Here is a 19842-nt window from a genome sequence, read left to right as displayed (position 1 = left end):
AATATGTGCAGAGCTATTCATAAAATATTTTCAAAAACCATCTAGTTAAATATTCCTGATCTCAATAACACTGTTGCCTTAACATCTTAGGCTTCATGTATGCATCTATCCAACATATACATTGGTTTTGAAATCAGTAGGTGAAGCCAATAAACTTCAATTGAAGGAGCCCATGGTAGTAACTTGTTCTAAAATAAATACTGTATGTAAACTGTGAATTGACCTTTGTAAATTAGGTTGTTCAAGCTAGAGAACTGAGGACCTCCTGATAATGCACTGCATAGAAATGGAACTCTCAACCACACTAAGCTACTGTAACTGTGCTCTCTAAGCACCGACTCAGACCATGGGTACATCTCCATGACTCCTTGTTTTCTGGACTGCTTATTTCAAGTACACAAGGGGCTCTAGCTGCCCTCCAGTACTTTGGCTTTTCATTTTAATATTTTCCTTGTTCTCTTCTGCTCTTCATTGTGTACAAACATCATGTGATATGGTCTTCTATGCATTTGTAGACGACTATCTAAATGTCTAACATGGTTCTGTTTAATGAGAACGGTTGCTGGTGTGTTAGATGGAGCCTGATAGAAGGGTGAAGATGGTTTACAGAACATTGTACTTTAGAGCTGGATCAATAACAGAACAGTGTAAAAAGTAACATGACTTTATTGATTAAAAAGACAACGGGACCTCCAGTCTGAAGACTTTCATGTGACAGGTGAACAGTGTTCTCCAGGTGGCACAGAGGAGTAGATACAAAGAATCAAAACCATACTGAAACAACGATCCATTGAAACCAAACAAAGCCCGAGCCCGACATCACAGGTTATGACGTTGAAAAATGGAGTGTAGAAAAATATAACACGGTTATGTAGTAGTAAGAGGTCTTGGCTGTTCTCGTTCTGTGCACAAGTTAGACCTGACCTAAAACATCAGGTTCAAATAACTATTTGATGTTGAGCTCCCATTCTGAAAGTCAACAGACCTTAGCAGAGAGCAGCTGGTGGTTGTAAAGGCTAGAGGCACAGCCAGTTTTGGTAATCCTGGAGTTGATTCATACTCAAGGTGAGCAGATTAACAACCCTTGTGACATTCCTCTCTGCTCACAAGGGCCACCAGCAAGGCCCCATATGAGACGCTACTGTAATGGAGTTAGTGACTGGAAGAAGGCCTCAAGGTCTGCTTAGAGGGCATTTGACAAGGAGCTAATTTCTTAGTTAACAAAACCACATTCACGTCAGCAAACTGCACATCAGGTGGTCTGCACTGAGACCTGATGCCGTGAGGGAAGGGAGCAGAGATGGCTGCTGTTCACTTTCATAGTCTACTTCTACTGGCTAATCTGGAAAGAAGGTACAAGAATCTCAATGGTCTGATCATCTGTTCGCACCTGCACTCAGCCTAAAACTCTTTTACTCAAACCCTGTAGGAGGCTCTCGTAACAATCTGACAGTTCTGTTCTGAAGGCAAATGGCTCTTTGTGATCATTTCCTTCATTGTTAGTTCTACGGGAATCCTCTCTAAGGCCACATGGCTGCTGAATGAACTAGGTAGGGAGGTGAAAACCCTGAACAGGAAGAGGCACACTTGCACCTTCAGCAGGTGGTCACAGTGCCTCTGGTGGACTGCCGGTAAGTGCTGTTCAATGCCACCTCTTAACGGTTAGGAATTCACACTAGTTCCAGAATAAACTAATTGTGTGGATTCTGGTACATATAATCTGCTCAAAGGCTTTCCACTGACAGAGGGCCACATCCCCAACAAAGAGTACAGAGTGTGGACCACAGCCTTTAACACACAGCAACACCTTTACAAGGCAGATCATGGTTGTATAAAACAATCAGCAGGAAGGGGGGTAAAGAGGGGATGAAGGGGAAAGGATGGAATTCACACAGTTGATTGACATCCATATCAAGAACATTAACAAATCAATCTTTCATTAAAAAAAAAAGTTTATATACAAGCTAACCAAAACAAATTCATGATTGTGCACATGATTTGCTTTCTCCACATATTCAATACTCAGCATCACAAGGAGTGTGTGTGGGGGGGGTGAATGGCATGACAACGTGATTGGAATGAAACTACTGCAGGGATTGGGGTGGACGAGAGAAAAATTTGCCTTAATTACTTATCACATTATTATGAATTCAAAATAATGGAGGGGGAATAAGAAGAGGGGGAAGAATTAAGTTGACTGGGACTCAGTCTTTCCACTCTTTCTTGATGTTAAGGTTCCACTCCCAGGAGAGGTGGTCGTGCTTATCGTCATCAGTGAACTTGGACTTGATGTTGTAGGTGCCGCGGGCCAGCATGCCTTTAGGGGCCTCCTCCAGAGGAGTCAGGAACTCATACTCTGCCGGCCGCGGCCCGTAGCTCCCCACCATGTAGTCTGACTTGTCAACTACACAGAGAGAGAGGAAAGAGAGGAGGGGCTTAGATTTATTTTCCAAAGTTGCCTCTTGACAAAAACTTCTCTGCGTCATCAAATACAAATTCTATGGCCACTCCGGAACTATTAACAAGTCATTTAATGACCGTCTAGGAATGCCAATGTAAATACCTCATCTACTAACTTGACCTATTTACTGTGCACAGGCGAATACAGTCACCTGAGTTGACCAAGCCACTCCCAACATCCAATCCCAGATACATCCCTAACCCCTGTCTCCGATGCACTTGTTGTGGACATCTGAGATAATTGGATAAGTATAAGCAATATGGTCATATCTCCATGTTGTCCTCTAGATGAAAGGTACACTATATTGCTTAACCTTATCCGGCATTCTCAAATCCTCACAGTAGACAGAGCAAGAAAATGAAACAGCAGAACTTACCCTTGACTCCTTTCCTGTAGGTCTGCTGGGCATACTTCAGTCCCGACACAATCTCCTTGTTGACCTGCAGACAGAGACAACCGTCAGTGATGAGGTCCTCTTTACACATCCACCTTTCGGATAAGACAGCAGCCCTTTCATGATGGGACATGGTGTGTATTCAGCTTACAATTGAATTTCAGTGGCCAAAATAGCTTGATAGTGGCCAAGCTGACACTGGTCATGTTAGTTCGATTGGATAAACAGACATAACACATTGCTGAAAAAGGCCAGACTCATTCACCTTGAAGCTGATCTTTATCTTGTACTCCACGCCTTCCTTCAGGACAAAGGACTGTTTCTTAAAGGACTCCAGGTCTCCTGAGGAGGTCGAGCAGAGAGAAAGAGGCGGCCAGACCACAGAAAGAGAATGTCAGAGACCCTCAGGCAGAGTGAATGCAGGAGGAGTCTATCATTTTGTTCCAATATATGCAATGTACAAAGTTCTCCCCTGGAAGTAATCGTGTTAGACTGGATGGGTGAAAGGTGTCAGATCAGTGATTCAGCATCTTTAAAAATGTGAGCACAAAGGCAGGATTTTCTAAGTGTTCCAGGTTCCCAATCTGGCCCTCAAACCATCATGGTCACCTAATAATCCCCAGTTTACAATTGGCTCATTAATCCCCCTCCTCTCCCCTGTAACTATTCCCCAGGTCGTTGCTGCAAATGAGAACATGTTCTCAGTCAACTTACCTGGTAAAATAATGGATACAACATTTTTATTAAAGGGTTGTAGCCTGCTATTATAGTGTCCACTAGATGGCGCTTCCCTGTATGTGAGTTCAGCTCTATGGCCCTGGTTTCTTCCCTGTAGGTGGCTCTACAGGCCATATGAGGGCAGAAGAGTCTCAAACCAGCAGAAGAAATGCCTCATTAACTCGAATAATAAAACCAATCCATTAGGAATGGCCCATGGAACATGCCTGATATGTCTACTGGAAAACGTATGTTTGTAAACCATAGGTGGCCAGGTGTTGCGGCTACTATGAACAATTGCGTCTGCTATGAGGCAATGTCTTTTGTCCCCCCCAATGGTAAGCTTAAGTTCCACCCTCACACATTCATATGGAAAATATTACATGTGCTCACTACAAAGGCTTCTTTTCACACTAAAACACATTAGAAGTCTTTCAATATGGAGCCTTTTCTCAAAAAGTGCACCTCAGTCTATTCTGAAACACGCCCTCTAAATACCAGTACAACCACAGTGCTGCTCTACTCACCCTGTAGGTCAAGGGTCAGGGGCAGCGGCGCCGTCTCACACATCAGGGTCAAGCGTGTCACCTGGACATTGGGAGCGTTGGGGTCTACTGGGAGAAAGGGAAAAAAACAAAGCAAAGTACAAAAATGTAAAAATAATTCATGGTAAACACAAAAAACATTGACTATTATAAGAAGTGCGTGTTTAATTCTTTAGAGTCTAAGACATTGTGGGGTTAAGATGCTCATACTATGGATCATTTAGCTATTTGATTTAGAATTTTAGGACACCTTTAGGTATAATTTAAAAAAAATAAAATGTTGATTTAGGCCTTTAATACTAAAGCCCATAGAAACGCATTGAATAACAAATTAATGAATGGAAAAAAGGTCAGTCAAAAATAAAATTATAAGAAATAAGGTTTTAAAGTGTCAGTCCTAGATCTAGGAGATAGATTAAAAAAATAATGAAAAAAATAATAATAAAATAATGAAAACTGGAAATATATATATATTTGACATATTTAACCATTTTTATGGGTTGGCACAAAACTACCTTCAAACTTCCATTTGTTTTTAATGGAGAATCTCCCCTTTCAATGGCTCCCGAATGGCGCAGCGGTTTAAGGCACTGCATCTCAGTGCTAGAGACGTCACTACAGACCTTGGTTCGATTCCAGGCTGTAACACAACTGGCCGTGATTGGGAGTCCCATAGGGCGGCACACAATTGGCCCAGCGTCATCTGGGTTAGGGTTTGGCCGGGGTAGGCAGTCATTGTAAATGAGAATTTGTTCTTAACTGACTTGCCTAGTTAAAAAAAAAGAGAGTGGTCATAATAATTTCTAGGTCTAACTGTTCCAACTCTACAGACATTTAACATGAGAAGACATTTTCCAGATGTCTCATGGTCTGACAAACATTGTTCAAGCTGTGCCAACTTTCAGATGCGGAAGTACGACATCGGAGGATGTGGTGGATTGAGATGCATCCAAATGCAAAAAAAAACTTCTCTCTAGCTTAAATTGAATGATTTTGATGGGGATTTTTTGTCATGCACCGGTGCGTCAATCAACTCAAGGGGGCTAAGTCAATAGGCTAAAGCAGAAAACTACAACAGCTCATGAAGAACAGTTCAACTGTGAATAATGACATTTGCAACAGATGGAAGTGAGTATCAGACATAAAACAACGTGAAAATATTTCTACCAGCAATCTGTGGTTCATCGCAGTCTTTGATACCGCAGCTCTAACTAAAGCCCAGGCGGCTTGGCCTCCTTTCCAGTCAGCAGCCTGTATCTTGCCAGCCTGTATCTAGTTCACAGATTGTTGCAGGTGTCAGCTACTGACCTGTCTGGGGGGGTAACTCTGTCACTGCTGTACCCACTGAGCACCAAGACTGCCAACCTGTTGCCCTCTCCCACCCTCTCTTATGGTATTTGCAAACTCATTCAATTAAATCCCTGAAAAGAAAGCCTGCTGAAGGACTTGAAAGTAGGAGGGAATTATAAGAAAATAAACAAAGATGGTTGCACGAGATGTGGATGTGGGTTTGTTTGTTAATCAGTTTGAGAGGGAGAGAGAGAAATAGTCTGCAGGGCTGGTGTGTCCAAATTGCATGAGTGTGTCTGCAGAGTGTGTGTGTGTGTGTGTGTGTCTCTACAACGTGTGTAATTGGAGCAGCAACACAAACCTGCAGCCGCGGCGGCGTTCCCCAGCAGGGCCTCCTTGTACTTGCGCAGGCTCTCGTCGTCCTTGTCCAGCTCCTGGATCTCCTGCAGACTCTTCTGAGCGGGGGGCTTGTAGTTGACCCCGCCCTCCGCTTCCTCGTTGGCCGCTGCGATGGCCGCCAGCTGCTCCGGGGTGGGATCCTGCTCTGCCATAGTCTACTGAGAGCGAGAGAGACACAGGTCAGGAGGTTTGGTCCAATACGTTGAAAATAGATCAACAAACTGCAAGGCAAAACACTGTAAAACACTGTTGTTGCGTAGTGAGCACAAAACACTTAAACCCCCCCCCCCAAGGCACTGTCTTACCGAAAAATGTAAACGCCTTTATTAAGTTACACCGCAGGAGGACAAGATTAAAAACAGCACACCTGAGCGTACTCCCTGAATACTTTGTGAAGGTTGAAAAATTGGTCCTCCCTACAGTACCTCGTCTTCAGGTAAACCACTGGTCTGAAATGACTGCATTGGTAAAAGACGTGTAGTAGAGACCTCACATGCTACCAACTAATGAATCATGTGAGATTGGTTACTTTTACAAGGGAGGGAGGAGGTAAGGATTTATTTCCAAACTTTTCAAGCAGGGCCAGAGTTTGAAAGATGGTAGCAGCAAAGATGGTTTAGTATGAACCAATAAAAATCCCAGATCACGCTTGTAGGCGATGTCATGGCGACATTGGCTAGCTAAGCTCATGCGCAGAAACACGTCATCAGGTCTAGCGGTCGTCTAGCGTGGATGTGCAGGCCATCAAATCAAAGGCACTCCTCGATATAAAGTTGTTTTTGACAAAAATGAAAATGTGTCACTTTGTCAAGTAACAACTAAGGAATACTTTTGCACTTCTCAAACCCTGGTCTGGCCTCCAGTCTGCTTCGCATGGGTTCCCGGAAGTCGTGCGATATTGGGCCTCTGGGTTTAGAAACTCTGTGGTAGCAGTCAACACGCCACTTCCCAGATGCTCATTAGGATCCTTTAAATAAATCTGATTTGCATGCATTGTGGGGCAGGTACCAGGTTAATAGGGTGTCCTGGTAGATGATTATAGATTTACATCCTTCTCTCATTGCATTTTGACCTCAGCAGCCTCATTGCTGCTCTGAAACAATACCCAATCACACACACAGAGCCAAGGCATGTGACTGAGCCTAACCAGAACCTTCTATTGCGATAAAGATCTCTGGGCCTGACTCACACGTCCTGGCTTGGACTTCATTGGACACAGTCCTAGCATGGAGGTCATACCAGAGAGGGGCCAGCGCTGTACATGCGGGGGGGGAACCACGGTGGGCTGGTTGGTCTCAACACAAACCCTCTCCCTCCCTCCTCTACCACGCTGTAGTGAGCTACAGTCAAGCTTCTGTGGATCAAGCAGATAACAACATGCTAATGTGGGGAGCAGCACCCAGCTGCACTGCATTACCAGTCAACATCAATTAGGGTCTGGGGAGAGTGATGCTACGCAGGAATCAGGACAATGATATTAGAGGGAGGGTCCTCTTGCCAGAGAGGTGGGTGTCGTGAGGAGAGAGCAGTTGGTGTTGAAATCAACCTTTCCCCACAGATGGGAAGTGAAAGGGGATACCTAGTCACTTGCAAAACAGAATGCATTCAACTGAAATGTGTCTTCCACATTTAACCCAAACCCTCAGAGAGGTGCGGGGGGGCTTCCTTAATCGACATCCCTGTCATCGGCCTCCAGGAGCAGTTGTTGGGGGTTAACTGCCTTGCTCAAGGGCAGTTTTGTAAGGGCAGTTTTCTAAGGGCAGTTTTGTCTAAATACATTTTGTCTAATGTTTATTCATGTGTTATTTGAGTCACTCAGACATTAAAACAAAATCTATGTGCTAAAAAACCTAGCTAGCTAAAAAATCTTTAGCCGACATGGCCCAGTTGATCTTTTGACATTTCTGACAAGTTATAAATAGCTCTCCAAGGTATACAATGACTGAGGAAAACTGATGATACTCTACTCAATTTCGAAACCGCACCTTGTGCATTCTACTATTGCAGCGGACACCCCTTACCCCACAGTTTGGGAACCACTGCGCTAGGCTACCTGCCGGTTAAGTACTGTAGTAAAATAGAGGCCTACGTCTAGCTGGTGTAATACCTCTGCTACACCGAGGTGATTTCATAACACTGCTGCTCTGTACTTTCTGTCTCCCTTCATGAAGACAGGCCTCCTTGTTCTTCGTGGTATTGTGAGTGATTGGCACAGAGCGCCTCTCTGTATCCGTGTACACACCACAGACAGTCAGCAGCGTAGTCTTCAGTGGTAGCAGTTCAGCGTGATGGCGCCAATGCCATGCTGCATTTTCTACTGATGCATTAGTGATTTACTGCAGTACTGCATCTAATACTTTAAAAGCTTCACTTTACCACAGACCAATAGTTTTTTCCCCACAGCAATAAATGACAGGATCAAAATCTTAAACTCTGCACTTACAGGGCAGGTCAAGGCTACTTCTAGTGCTTGTATCAGCTTACTGTGCTTTGTTAAGTAGAATTTCAACTGAGAGACTGCAAATCCATTGACCCAATCTGTTACTGGTGAACTGACACCAGCTGGCCCCAATTACATTGCAACAAAGCAAATCAACTCGGGAAAAAGCTAATCAACTTGGCCTGTGCTGTAGCACTGTGTAATTACACCGTAATACACAAGTGTATTAGTGTAATACAATCAATTAACTGAGCAACATTGAGTATCTCTGACAAATTGTAAAACAGAAAATGGCAAGAGCAAGAATACTACTTTGACAAAGGGCCCTGGCAGACCTCCACAACACAGAACAATGCCAGTATGTTTATGGATGTCAGTCGGTTCACAGGAAACCACCTAACCAACAACGAGAAAGGAAGCCTAGGCTATGCTATATATCACACACTGTCATGCTCATGCAGCAGTCGAGTTTGAAACACACTTGTTCAAGGACCGTAGTAGCTCACACATTCCAACATAACGAGGGAAAACTTAGCAATGGTAGAAAAACATAAGAAAACAGGCTAAAAAGCCACGTAGAACGCCTTGGGGGATGTGTGAAAGATGTTATTATTGGGCTACACACAAACACGCAACTGCAAAGAGAAAAAAAACAAGTTCAACATTGATGTTGTGCCATGAGCAAGGCTCCAGATGTTGAACACAGACGCCGGTATTACCTTGGTGACATAACACACCATAAAAACCCCAACTCAACACGCAATCCCAGCATTAGTACATTAAAATCACACCACTGCAAACAAGGGCTCCTGTCTGGCTCTCAAACCTCTCACCACACTAACCAGTTCCACCCCCCTCCTCGCTCTGTAATCGTCTCCCTCCCTCTGCCCCTCTCTGTTTTGCATAGCGCCTGACAGATGGACCTGCGCCAAGCAGGAACAGGGAGCACGTTGCACCGTTTTTCCGCAAACAGGGCCTCTCCACGTTCTCATTAAAGCAGAAATTCCTCTTCTGTTAGCAGTAGTGTGTTTTGGTAGTTCAGCTGTGCAAATGTGTGTGAAGTTGGAGAAATAGCGAGAAGGACTGGTTGTTAGGAGTGGGAGGACGGGACCAGATTCAGGGATACTGTGCCATCTTTCTCACGTCATCTCTATTCATCTCTAGTCGCTCCTCCTCATGTGCTAGCCTAGATCCAGACCTGAGCCTTGGTGGACTGCCGCTACATACCGAGTTGTCCCCCAGGATTGGTGTGGTGATAAATGAGAGGGACATACTTTAGGAGTGCTATATTTCTCTGCTGCTAACGCACACCACAACACAGCCCCTCACGACTGGCCTGCTGTTGGGTCAAGCGGCTTCAGCTGGAGGGGATGTGTGCTTCAGAATAAGTGGGTAGATAAAAGGAGGGGGTGAGGTGTGGGACACAAGGAAATAGTGACAAACAAGAGGGTGAAAAACAGAAATCATACTGTTGAGAGTACTAGGTTGTGAGTCAAGGTGGCTAGAGTTTTTTTTTAAATAGTACAATGCAACAATTATTATAACAACAAGAAATACATATTTTAGTAGAAAGTTACAACGGATGTGAGGCACCATCCGAGCAGTGACCCACTTCAGTCTCACACGTTTATCAGTGTGGCCATTGCTTGGTATGACTGCCTAATGCCCATAGGCAAACAAGTAGACTATAAACACTGTTCAATAGTTGGCAGCCATCTCATTCTCAACACAGTTTGGCTTGCATAGAATAAGTTATTGGAGCACGTTCAGTTTCTGGCTTGACCAACCACGTCAAGATAATGATTCACATGCGATCTTCACTAAGCACGAAATGGATGATTGGGTCAATTATAGGTCCACTGAGCTCAATGAAATAGATTAGGCCAAGTTTCAACAATAGCATAAGTCCCAATACACATTTATCCAGCAGCTGACATTACACAAATACTGACTGACTACGGAAATAAGGCCTTGTTCACTCGTCACTGCTAAGTGACATGTTTTGGTGTAACTGAGGTATATAAATACAGGTAGTGATCGGCTTATGTGTCAACATTGAACCCCTCACACTGGTTCTTACCACTGGCTGCTAAAGAAATACCAATAGCTTTAATTGGAGGGTTATCCCCATTTGATCAGGTTCTAGAGTAGCTGACACCCAGATTAGGGCTGTTCCTTAGCTACAATTAGAGCAGTAAGATTAGTGACAGAGATTACTGCTAATAAGGCATTGGGGAATAGCAAAGGGGAAGTGTTTGGGGGTGTAAGTGGTGACACATCAAGAGGATTCCACTGACAAACCTCTTTGGTGTACTATAGAGATTCAAGGGCCTTCATTACTAAATTTAACAAGGGCGAGACACGCCTCCTGAGTTGATGAAAATGGCTAAAGATATTGTGGTTGATGGAGGCTTTCTGTAAGCAGGACACAAACATAAATAAATTCAGCACAGGTCAGAGTTGGAGGCAAAATTGACAGGAACTCAAAGACAACGCCTTAAGTTCATCTTTTCCTTCAAAGTTAGATCCGTTTAATCTTAAAATCAAAAGATTTCTTGGTCAGAAACCAGCTCTTAATCCCCCAAAAAAGGCAAACAAGAAAGAGTTCCTCAAGAAATTTCCAGCTCATAAATCATTCTTCTGTAGTAAAGGTCTCATAGCTGTCTTTTATTTTTTTGTCCAACTAACCCATTCACTGTGTACTCTCATAGGACTTCACATTTGACATTTCACAGGGAAGAGTACAGGAAAAGGACAGCACAAGGCTGACAGCAATTTTAACAGAATTTTGATAGATGACAAGATACATTACAAATGCTAAAATATAAGCATTTACTGCAATCTAGTGTCTCAGCCATGTCCCAGTTCTAAGGCAGGGTAAAAAATAAAATAAAAAGTGATCACCCAAGTGTATTCTGCAATAGAGAACAGCTGGCATTGTCCAAAAGCTACAATTAGCTTTAAACCACAGAGGGGGAGGAGAAATGGCAATCAGGAAATCAGGGATTACGTAATCATTAATTGGGCTGAACTCCAGCTCCAGGCAGGTCTCTGATAAACCTACCTAATCACTGACACAACCGCCTCCAGGAACGTTGTGCTGTACCAACCTTAGATTTGGCAAGCAGCCTGGATACTCTTTTTACTCCTAATGTCACACACAAAAAACATCTATGGCTAGTTTGATCCTCTCTGTTCTGTCTCCCTCCCTGCCATAGACTTAGCTCTGAGAGCGAACTTTAGCATTTCTCCCTTTCCTCCCCACAGGACGCACCGTTTCATGTCCTTGTGATGTAGCTTTGTGACGCCCTTCTAGACTTATGTGCCATTTACCAGAGTGCTTGACTTCCTTGTGCTCTGCAGCACTTTTGTCAACTGTGATTGTATGTTTCCTTCATGTTCTGCCGACAACATGACTCACATCCGCCAGTTAGAGAAGAGGACTGTGTTTAACCACACGTTGGACTGCACTTAAACACACATAGTAATGCAAAAGGCTTCTAAATGATCCCCTTGACTTCCCCTGTAAGCCTTTCTCCACCTGACGTAAACCCCATTGTCTTGATTTGTTAGCAGATATTCAGGTAAGCAACAGTGGCTTGATGTAATGTCAGACACGCTGGGCTGCTGCACAAAGCAGAGGATGCAGCGCTAAATGCAGAACAGTGCCTTCAGGAAGGAGGACTGTGCCTGACAGAGCTGATGCAATGCAGGAGGCACTCATTTCGACAGAGTGAGACATGAATAAACAGAGCAGAGAGGAGTCAAAATTTGAGGAAGTATCAGACGAAAGAGAAAAAATATTCTACCTCAAGGGGGGAAAAGCTAGAATAAATACGGTCTGAGCATTAAAAATAGCCGTCTGAGAAATCACTCTGTATAGACATAGCAGGAAGCTGAGAGTGAACGGGAGTGCCAAGGTGCCAGATGAAAGGTCAGGGCTCTCTCCCTGCACGGTGGGGGGGCTTAGCGAGTAGCGACACATGCCCAGATTATGTCTGCCTCCCTTGGTAACAAGGCAACAGCATCCACTATGGACAGTAATAAGCCTGCTGTTGTATGGTGGCTCCATTCAGTTGGGCTTTTTAATGTGGCGTCATTGACAGAGCAATGACCTGATGATGGGTGGTACACTTGATGGCACTAATCATGTGGTCTGAGGAACATCTCAACATCTGCAACAAGAAACTAAATAGTATGCAGTGTAACGTTTGCCCTCTGGTGGATGATAGCAATGACTAAATAAGGACATATCCAGCATGAAGGGAAGCCATTTCCTTTTGAATGAGGTGTATGTGAAGGCTGATATCCCCTGGGGGACATTTGGGGGTTGGGGGTTGTGTGGTCTGTTGTTCAGTCTAAGCCACAGTACAATGAGGAGGAACAGCAGAAGAGAAGAGCTAATCTTTAACACTGCTGTATGTGTGGAGATGCTGGCCAGTGTCCTCGTTTCTAGTTCCTTGCGAGTTACAGCAAAAACAGAAGGGACCGACGTGCCACTTAAAGGCAGTAAGAGGGCAGATAGCCAAATGGCTCTGAGAGAAAAGGAGTCACCATCAGGCCTGGTTCTTGTCATGACAGGCTATAGGAGGGGGTGGAATGTGTGGGAGGCGTCATTAAATGCCTCCATACCTTCATTGTGGCGAGTTGTCTTTATGTAGACTGTGTGCTACGTAAAGTAGGCCATCAGATGGTGCTGTGCTCAGCCCTGAATTTAATCTCCTTTGGTTTGCTACAATTTCCCCAGCCAGATCCCCTGCCTTAATGCAGAGTGACAGGGAAGTAGAGACAAGGAGAGAGAAGCGTAGTGATGACCCACAGCCATGTAGCCTATCCTGTAATGGAGGTTAGAAATCAGCTAGCTTGCTTTTAGATGATGGAAGCTTGCTTTTTTTTTAAGAAGAAGAAAAATAGCTGTGCATCTTGATCAAAAATCAGGTTAAGATTGGTTCCTGGAATCATGTGGAGTAATGTCCAAGGCATGTGGTTGTCGAATGAGAAGTTAACTTGCATCAATCCAGAGGCTGGAACATTCTCTAAAAAGTCATATTAAATAACATAGCTTAGAAAACATGAAACCAATTATTGTTGAAAGGGGTGTACTGAAAAACATCACATCAGATTTCAAATCTCTAGTCCTACTCAAAACAAAAAAAAGCCTGTAGAAAAACAGCATTTCGGATGAGAAAGCAATGGTAGTTGCAGTGGTGAGCTGCCATTGATTGGATAGTGGTAAAGGGGACAGATGCCCAAAGTATCTCTATGGATCAATACCCCCCTCTCTCTTTACATTGCCACAAACTGACAGGGAAATACAAGATGTCACATGAACTGAATAACAGACTAGTGAAGCCCTAAGGCTGAAAATATGAGGACGCTATTTGGCTTGAAGTGTATATCAATTAAGTCAACATTACATGTCCCCGACCTCTGGAAAGATAAATATTAATATGTAGAGTTAGTTTTTATTCCTGTTGCATAGAACATTGTAAACTGGTTAGGTTAACAAAAACAAGGCTAAGGGGACCTTTGAGCTGCTGAACATCCAGCAGATGCTATAGTGTTCTTATGTAGGTCGATAAGCGCAACAATTGGAGCAGCCAGGCTGTTGAAATGTTGGTATGTTTGGTTTACCTTACAGACACTATAAATCGTTTTACTTACAGTGAGTGAACTACCTGTAAATGGATAATACTAGGAGGAACGGGTTAAGTTTGGTGAAGACCTAAGACTCGCCCTGGCCTACTCTCCAACAGAAGGAACTAGAACTCTACCGCGCCATGCGTCAGAAACAGAAAGGAAAGGCTTCACGTTCGGAAAAAGCCAGCCCCCGTAGTTTTGCAAGCATGTCATCGCCAGTCTATCGGGTTAATGGGCCTAATGATTTTCAGAAAAGATGCACACGTTTGTATGCCATAAAAACACGTCCTAACAGATAGGCTGCCTGGGTTTAAAAGTTGCATTATTTGAAGTGTGCCAGTCAGTTGGTGAGTCCTCCTGGATCCGTCAGTCAAATCCGAACTTCACTAGGCCTATTTTAAATACACATCTGTATCAAACTCGCTTTCAGAGAGGGTATATAAATATTTGTAGCAATTTACAGGATTCGCTCATTCCCTTCAATCAAGTTCAAGAAAAACATGTTCAATGATGAATCACCGCGGAAAATGAACTTGCATTCCAGGAAGTGTCGTCTGCTGACAGAACGTGAGCAACTTTCATGCGATGAAAAGTTAGCCTATAGATACCCATTAATTGAGTCTGATAAACAACTTTTTTCTCTTGAATAGTGCTGTTTTGAAATTCATGACTTGCTTAGTCAACAGGATCTAATCACAGATCAATTTAGTGGATATTCACAAGGATATCCTACCTCCATGGAAAGAGATTACTTATCACTGTATAATTAAACTTGTAGCAATCGCAGAGCAAACATCAGTGACATCAGTTTCTGGTCTGCATCACAATTAAAATGAGTAATCTACACTAGTCGAATTAAACTACACATCATGAAGTTGCTAGTTAGCATGTAACAAGTTGCACTAGTAACCAGAACTCGCGACTTTGTACTACCAAAAATTGACGTACAAATAAGCTATCAGCGTTTTAACTTAAATGTATAGACAAGTTGATTAAATATTTTCTCGGACTTTACCGTTATGCTGCTGCTGCTGCTACACTGGAGTACGCGCCACTGAATGGCGAGGAGGGAGCAGCTCAAATCAAACGCAGGCACACTTCCGGGAATATTGACTCGCACTACAAAGGCTGTAAGAACGTAGGCGGGCGCTCAGCAACAAGCCTGGTGTAAAGTGCACTAGTCAGGTAAATGCTCGTTACTAATAAACTCGCAAATGTATTTGTAGACTAGAATACACGTATAGTAAATTAGCGCAATGATCTTAACAGTATGACAATTCGCAGCCAATCTCGTCATTTGAGAGCTCAGACGGGACATGAGAATGACCAACAAGTTTTTAAACATCAGTAATGGACAGACTGCAAAATTGACAAAGTAGCCTTAACAAAGCAATGTTCAATCAATGAACTATGCGGCCATCTAGTGGTTTAGCCTAGGTAATCCAGTCACTCATATCTGGGCGACATGCAACAGCTTGCTAATCAAATTGTTCGCAGTTGCGTCAATTGACCTTATTCTAGTAAACCGACAGGATACTTTACGTCGCCAAATGACAAGTCTTTAGTTTCCCATGTCCTAGTGCACCGTTGGGTGCAGTGCACTTCAGCTAAGATTTGCATGACAACCCCAGTACTTTGTGTCCGGCTGTGTTACACAATGTTTGGAACCAGGAAGACATTTGGCACTGCAAAACTATTTGGCGTAGAGCCCTCCAAGCCATAAGAAAGCAAAATAGTTATGACTACACTGACCGACCATCTTCATGGCCCCTTATATTTTTAGCTCCATGCACACTACTTGCTCACACTGACCCGACACGTTCTGCTTTTTATCATATACCCTGATGCCTAAATCACCTTAACTCTACATATCTACCACGAAGATCCTATTCCCTGCACATTGTAAATATGGTATTGGCACTAACCCCGTAGAAAGCTTACCTTTGTTATGTGTTGTACCGATATTGGATCACTGCATTGTTTAAATGAGCAATCAAATCACATCTTAATTGTCACATGCTTTGTAAACAAGTGTAGACTATGTGAAGGCCCTCCCAACAATGCAAGGGATTTCACTGTACTTGTGCACTTGACAATAAAAACAAAGCCGTCAGAGTATGGTTAATATGTACTGCAGGGTTTATTACAATGATCTATGGGGAAAGGAATCAGATCAACAGGGAAAGCCCCACCCACCCCCTTAAACCTACAGTCAAAACCAATATTTTTTTCCAAAAAACAAAAATGGGTAAAAAACACATCGGAGCATTTAAAAGGATTGATACACAAATTTAAATCACATCAGAAGACATCCAAGTGTAAAATGTCCTGCATCTTCAACGCTGTAACAACTGCAACTGTCCTCATGTTCAGCCTGGAGTGTAATGCAGCCTGGAGGATTCACCTAGGCTTTGCTCTTAGCTTGTTTCCATCTGGGGTGGGTGGAGGAAACGCATCAGATAAGACGCATGCTACCATAGTAGGCCTGTCCCAGCATTAATGTCAAATATACATGTAGGCAGACAAATGTTTGTTTTTTAAAACTATAATCTCTTTCTCATTTTCAAACTGAGACTCACCCTGGCATTGTAGGCATCTAGCTGGGCATCCAGCTCTTCAGCGGAAAGTGGCTTAGTGCTTCCCCCGCGGCCACCTCGGCCCCTGCCTCCTCCACGTCCTGCTCCACGTCCTCTCTGCATCCCTCTAAACCCACCACCACGACCCCTGTTCATGCCACCACCTCCTCGGTTCATACTGTAGAACATCTGAACATTAGCACCTTCCATTCATGACACTTATCATTGGCTCAGGTTGTTTTGGAAAACAGCTAAATCTTAACACTTACCCCTGCATGGGTGGTCGTCTTTGTGTGTCGATCTGTGATGTGACAAGTTGTATGTTCATGGGACGCCCTGCAAGAGAAAGTATTCAGGTTATCACCAGCAAGAGTAGTGTGCTGAAGATAAACATCCGTATGGCGCTGTAGTTCTTTGCATCAGCGGCGACTCCAACGGTGTGGTTATTTGTTTAAATTGTTCGTTAAAAGCCACGAGCTGGCTTTGATGAGTTAAACATCCATTTTCTGAAAGAGAACTAGCAAAACAGCAACTGTCAAAGCCACTTGAGAAACCTACCATCAAGTGGTACACCGTTGTACTGTTTCATAGCTTTTAGAGCATCTGCCTTCCTCTCAAAGTGGACATCTGCAGTGCCTAAGCTCCTGCCCGACCGGTCATAGTGAACAGCTGCCTTCTTCAGTGTACCAAACTCTGCAAAGAGCTCCTGTAGTGAGAGAAACCATGTAGTGATTGTAAGTGATTTCAAGTGCCATTTTGGAAATGCTAAGCCACGGTAAATACGCAATTTCGAAAGAGTCAACCAAGTCAAAGAAAATAAGCTGTACCTGAATATCTGCGTCTGAAACGCCAAAGTCGAGATTGGAGACAAGAAGCTTCCCTCCGGTTTCCACACCAGCGCCACCCCCGCCGCCCCCAACACTGGCATTGAAGCCATGATTGCCGTACATGTCGTGTTGCCATTTATCAGGAAGCTGCTTGGGCTGCAACAGATGAAAGAGAACGAACCTGCTGACTTCAGGCTCCCCTGTCTCTGCCAATCATAGAGTCCAGTCCACACAGCTGGGTAGGTGCTGGGGAGATCAGGGACTACACAGCCAACAGGGCCAGGTGGTTGGCACACTACTACCCCGTGGAGATTCCCAGCATTCCCCGCCCCATTACTACAAGCAAGTAAACCAGTGCAAAAACAGGACACATGGCAACATATCAATTCTAGACACTAGACCAAGCTAACAGGCCATAAAGCATTTAGCTAAAACTGATGGGCTCTAATTGTAAAAAATAAAATGAAACAACTCCCATACTAGAATGAAGAAATGTATGCATTGACGTCTGTTGACGCTATTTTGAGCAACATTTAGCAGTAAACAAGTCATTAATAACAGTACACATTTACTCGCTACCATCTGCACTCCGCTCCCACCCCCTCGTTGGCTAACTAGGCTAGCAATGTCGCCCACTGTTCTCTTGCCATCTGCTCCTCCAGGCGGCCATCCCCCAGCGAGAGTAGTATGCTGAAGAAAGTCATCCATCCGTATGGCGCTGTAGTACTTTGCATCAGTGTCGACTCCAGCTGTGTGGTTATTTGCTTAAATTGTTCTTTAAAAGCCATGAGTTAGCTTTGATGAGTTACGTGTCCATTTTCTGAAAGAGACAACTAGCAAAATAAAGTAGACCAACTACCTGGCCTGAACATGGATGGCAACCATCTGAGCGTCCATTTTGAAACCACGCCATTTTGATTGAGTTGTGACGAGTAACAACTAGAAATGTAGAGATAAAAATATGTAATAATAAGAGGGGAAAAGTCCACTGCTCCATCCATAAAGGACACCATTCTGTGTTGATATGGTACTGCTCAAAGGGGATTGTGTTAACCCGCCAGCCACTCCCAAAACAAAAAGAAAGGAGTGTAGGATGAAACTCCCCAAAAGTTGCCTCTGCTACAAAAATCATCCAACTGCAACGATATTATTCGATGCAGTGCCATTCGGTGGTCCAACAAGTGACTTTCTGGGACGAAAGATACTGCGACAGACCATGAAATAAATATTTCATTGATTGAAGATGCTGAATTCAAAATGGCGCCGTCTGGGCCTTGTAGGTAAGCAGCTATTCCAGAGTTAGCAACTAGCTAACCTGCTCCAAAAGCTTATTCTCAAAAAGTGGTAACAGACATGGGTTTGGGTGGACAAGGACACGTTATGTGCATTATATTTCCATATCAACCACAATTTAAAAGGGTTTCCCTTCGTTAATTCGAGAGAAATTCGATTAGATAGCTAAGTGCCTCTCGACTAGCAAGCTAGCCATTGATAGCATTGGGAGCAGCTAGCAAGCCTGAAGATTAGAGGACGTCGAGCAGGCATTTTCAGGTTACGAGGCGTTTTCCTTTTTCTCAGCCCATTCCTCTAAATTTCTCATACCCTGCTGTATGGCGTAGGTCTTGCTCTGCCACGGCTCAGGTTCGGTCGGTTCCTCATGGGGCCCGATCCTCCACCTCGGCCCCCAAAGCCTCCACCAGCTGCTCCACGGCCAACACCACCTCGGCCCCCGCCAGAGCCTCCCCGGCCACGGCCTCTTCCACCACCACGGCCTCCTGCGCCCCCTCTCTGCTGCCTGTTCTGCTTGATGATGTCGTCTAGCGACATATCCATTTTATCGGCCATTATGCAGTTTCAATTACGCTAAGAAGAACTGTTAGCGAACTAAAAACTAGCCTGACTGAGCCCTGCCTTAAGTAAAACCCTTGGTAATAACCCTACTCAGCTGCGTGAGAGAAAAAAAACGCTAAAATGGAGCGCAAGCTGTCTTTATAGCCACGTGCCCTCGTTACGTGGAACGGATGACGCTGTCAGTGTCCGCTTGTTGTGCGCCGCCCCTTCCAGTTTACTCAGGTTATGCTGTCAAATCAAGAAGGGACCATTTGAAATTGATCCCTTGAGTCATATCACTACAAAGACCTGTGATGCTATTATCAGTGCAACAGCGCAATGGTCTCGAATTTACTGTAGTGCTGGTTATACAAAAATAGATCTGACATATTCCTTGATAGTTGGTGCAACTCGGCTTGGCCCCTCAGCCATCCGAGACACGGCCTGGTCACCCATCTAGAAGGCCGAGACAGTACAGGTGCATCAAAGCCGGGACCGAGAGACTTTAAAACAGCTTCTATCTCCAAGCCATCAGACTGTTAAATAGTCAGCACTAGCCAGTTTCCCCCAGTACACTGCCCTGAACTTAGGGCACTTTTACTAGCCAGCTACCTTAGACTACTTTAATAACGTTTACCCACTTCATATGTATATACTGTATTCTAGTCCAGAATCATCCTATAACCGCTGTACACACTGTTCCTGTTCATACCGTATACTAGT

At 44.1% G+C, this 19842-nt stretch overlaps 2 protein-coding genes across 5 annotated transcripts; both read right to left on the bottom strand.

Moving 5' to 3' along the window:
* Positions 1–1934: 1934 nt before the first annotated feature.
* Positions 1935–14991, bottom strand: LOC115110692 (rho GDP-dissociation inhibitor 1-like). 3 transcript variants are annotated; one of them, XM_029636548.2, is made up of 6 exons: positions 14902–14991; positions 5769–5964; positions 4100–4186; positions 3121–3197; positions 2838–2901; positions 1935–2404 (listed from the first exon to the last, which is right to left on the bottom strand). In XM_029636548.2, the coding sequence occupies exons 2-6, from the start codon at positions 5956–5958 to the stop codon at positions 2205–2207; spliced, it is 618 nt and encodes a 205-aa protein (XP_029492408.1). In that variant the 5' UTR covers positions 5959–5964; positions 14902–14991; the 3' UTR covers positions 1935–2204. The 3 variants fall into 3 exon arrangements, with proteins under 3 accessions (XP_029492408.1, XP_029492410.1, XP_029492409.1); XM_029636550.2 differs by having other exon boundaries at positions 2039–2404; positions 4100–4183; XM_029636549.2 differs by having other exon boundaries at positions 2039–2404; positions 5769–5961; positions 14902–14985.
* A 1011-nt stretch (positions 14992–16002) lies between these two features.
* alyref (Aly/REF export factor) lies at positions 16003–19267 on the bottom strand. 2 transcript variants are annotated; one of them, XM_029636531.2, is made up of 6 exons: positions 18892–19267; positions 17290–17445; positions 17021–17168; positions 16732–16798; positions 16466–16640; positions 16003–16318 (listed from the first exon to the last, which is right to left on the bottom strand). In XM_029636531.2, exons 1-6 carry the CDS (start codon positions 19132–19134, stop codon positions 16304–16306), a joined length of 804 nt encoding a protein of 267 aa, XP_029492391.1. In that variant the 5' UTR covers positions 19135–19267; the 3' UTR covers positions 16003–16303. The 2 variants fall into 2 exon arrangements, with proteins under 2 accessions (XP_029492391.1, XP_029492392.1); XM_029636532.1 differs by lacking the exon at positions 18892–19267 and adding an exon at positions 17937–18885.
* Positions 19268–19842: the final 575 nt, after the last annotated feature.

The sequence above is a fragment of the Oncorhynchus nerka genome, linkage group LG26 (genome assembly GCF_034236695.1).
Source record: "Oncorhynchus nerka isolate Pitt River linkage group LG26, Oner_Uvic_2.0, whole genome shotgun sequence".
Lineage (NCBI taxonomy): Eukaryota > Metazoa > Chordata > Actinopteri > Salmoniformes > Salmonidae > Oncorhynchus > Oncorhynchus nerka.
The sequence above is the reverse complement of the archived record's forward strand: the minus strand, read 5'-3'. Positions and strand labels throughout refer to the sequence as shown.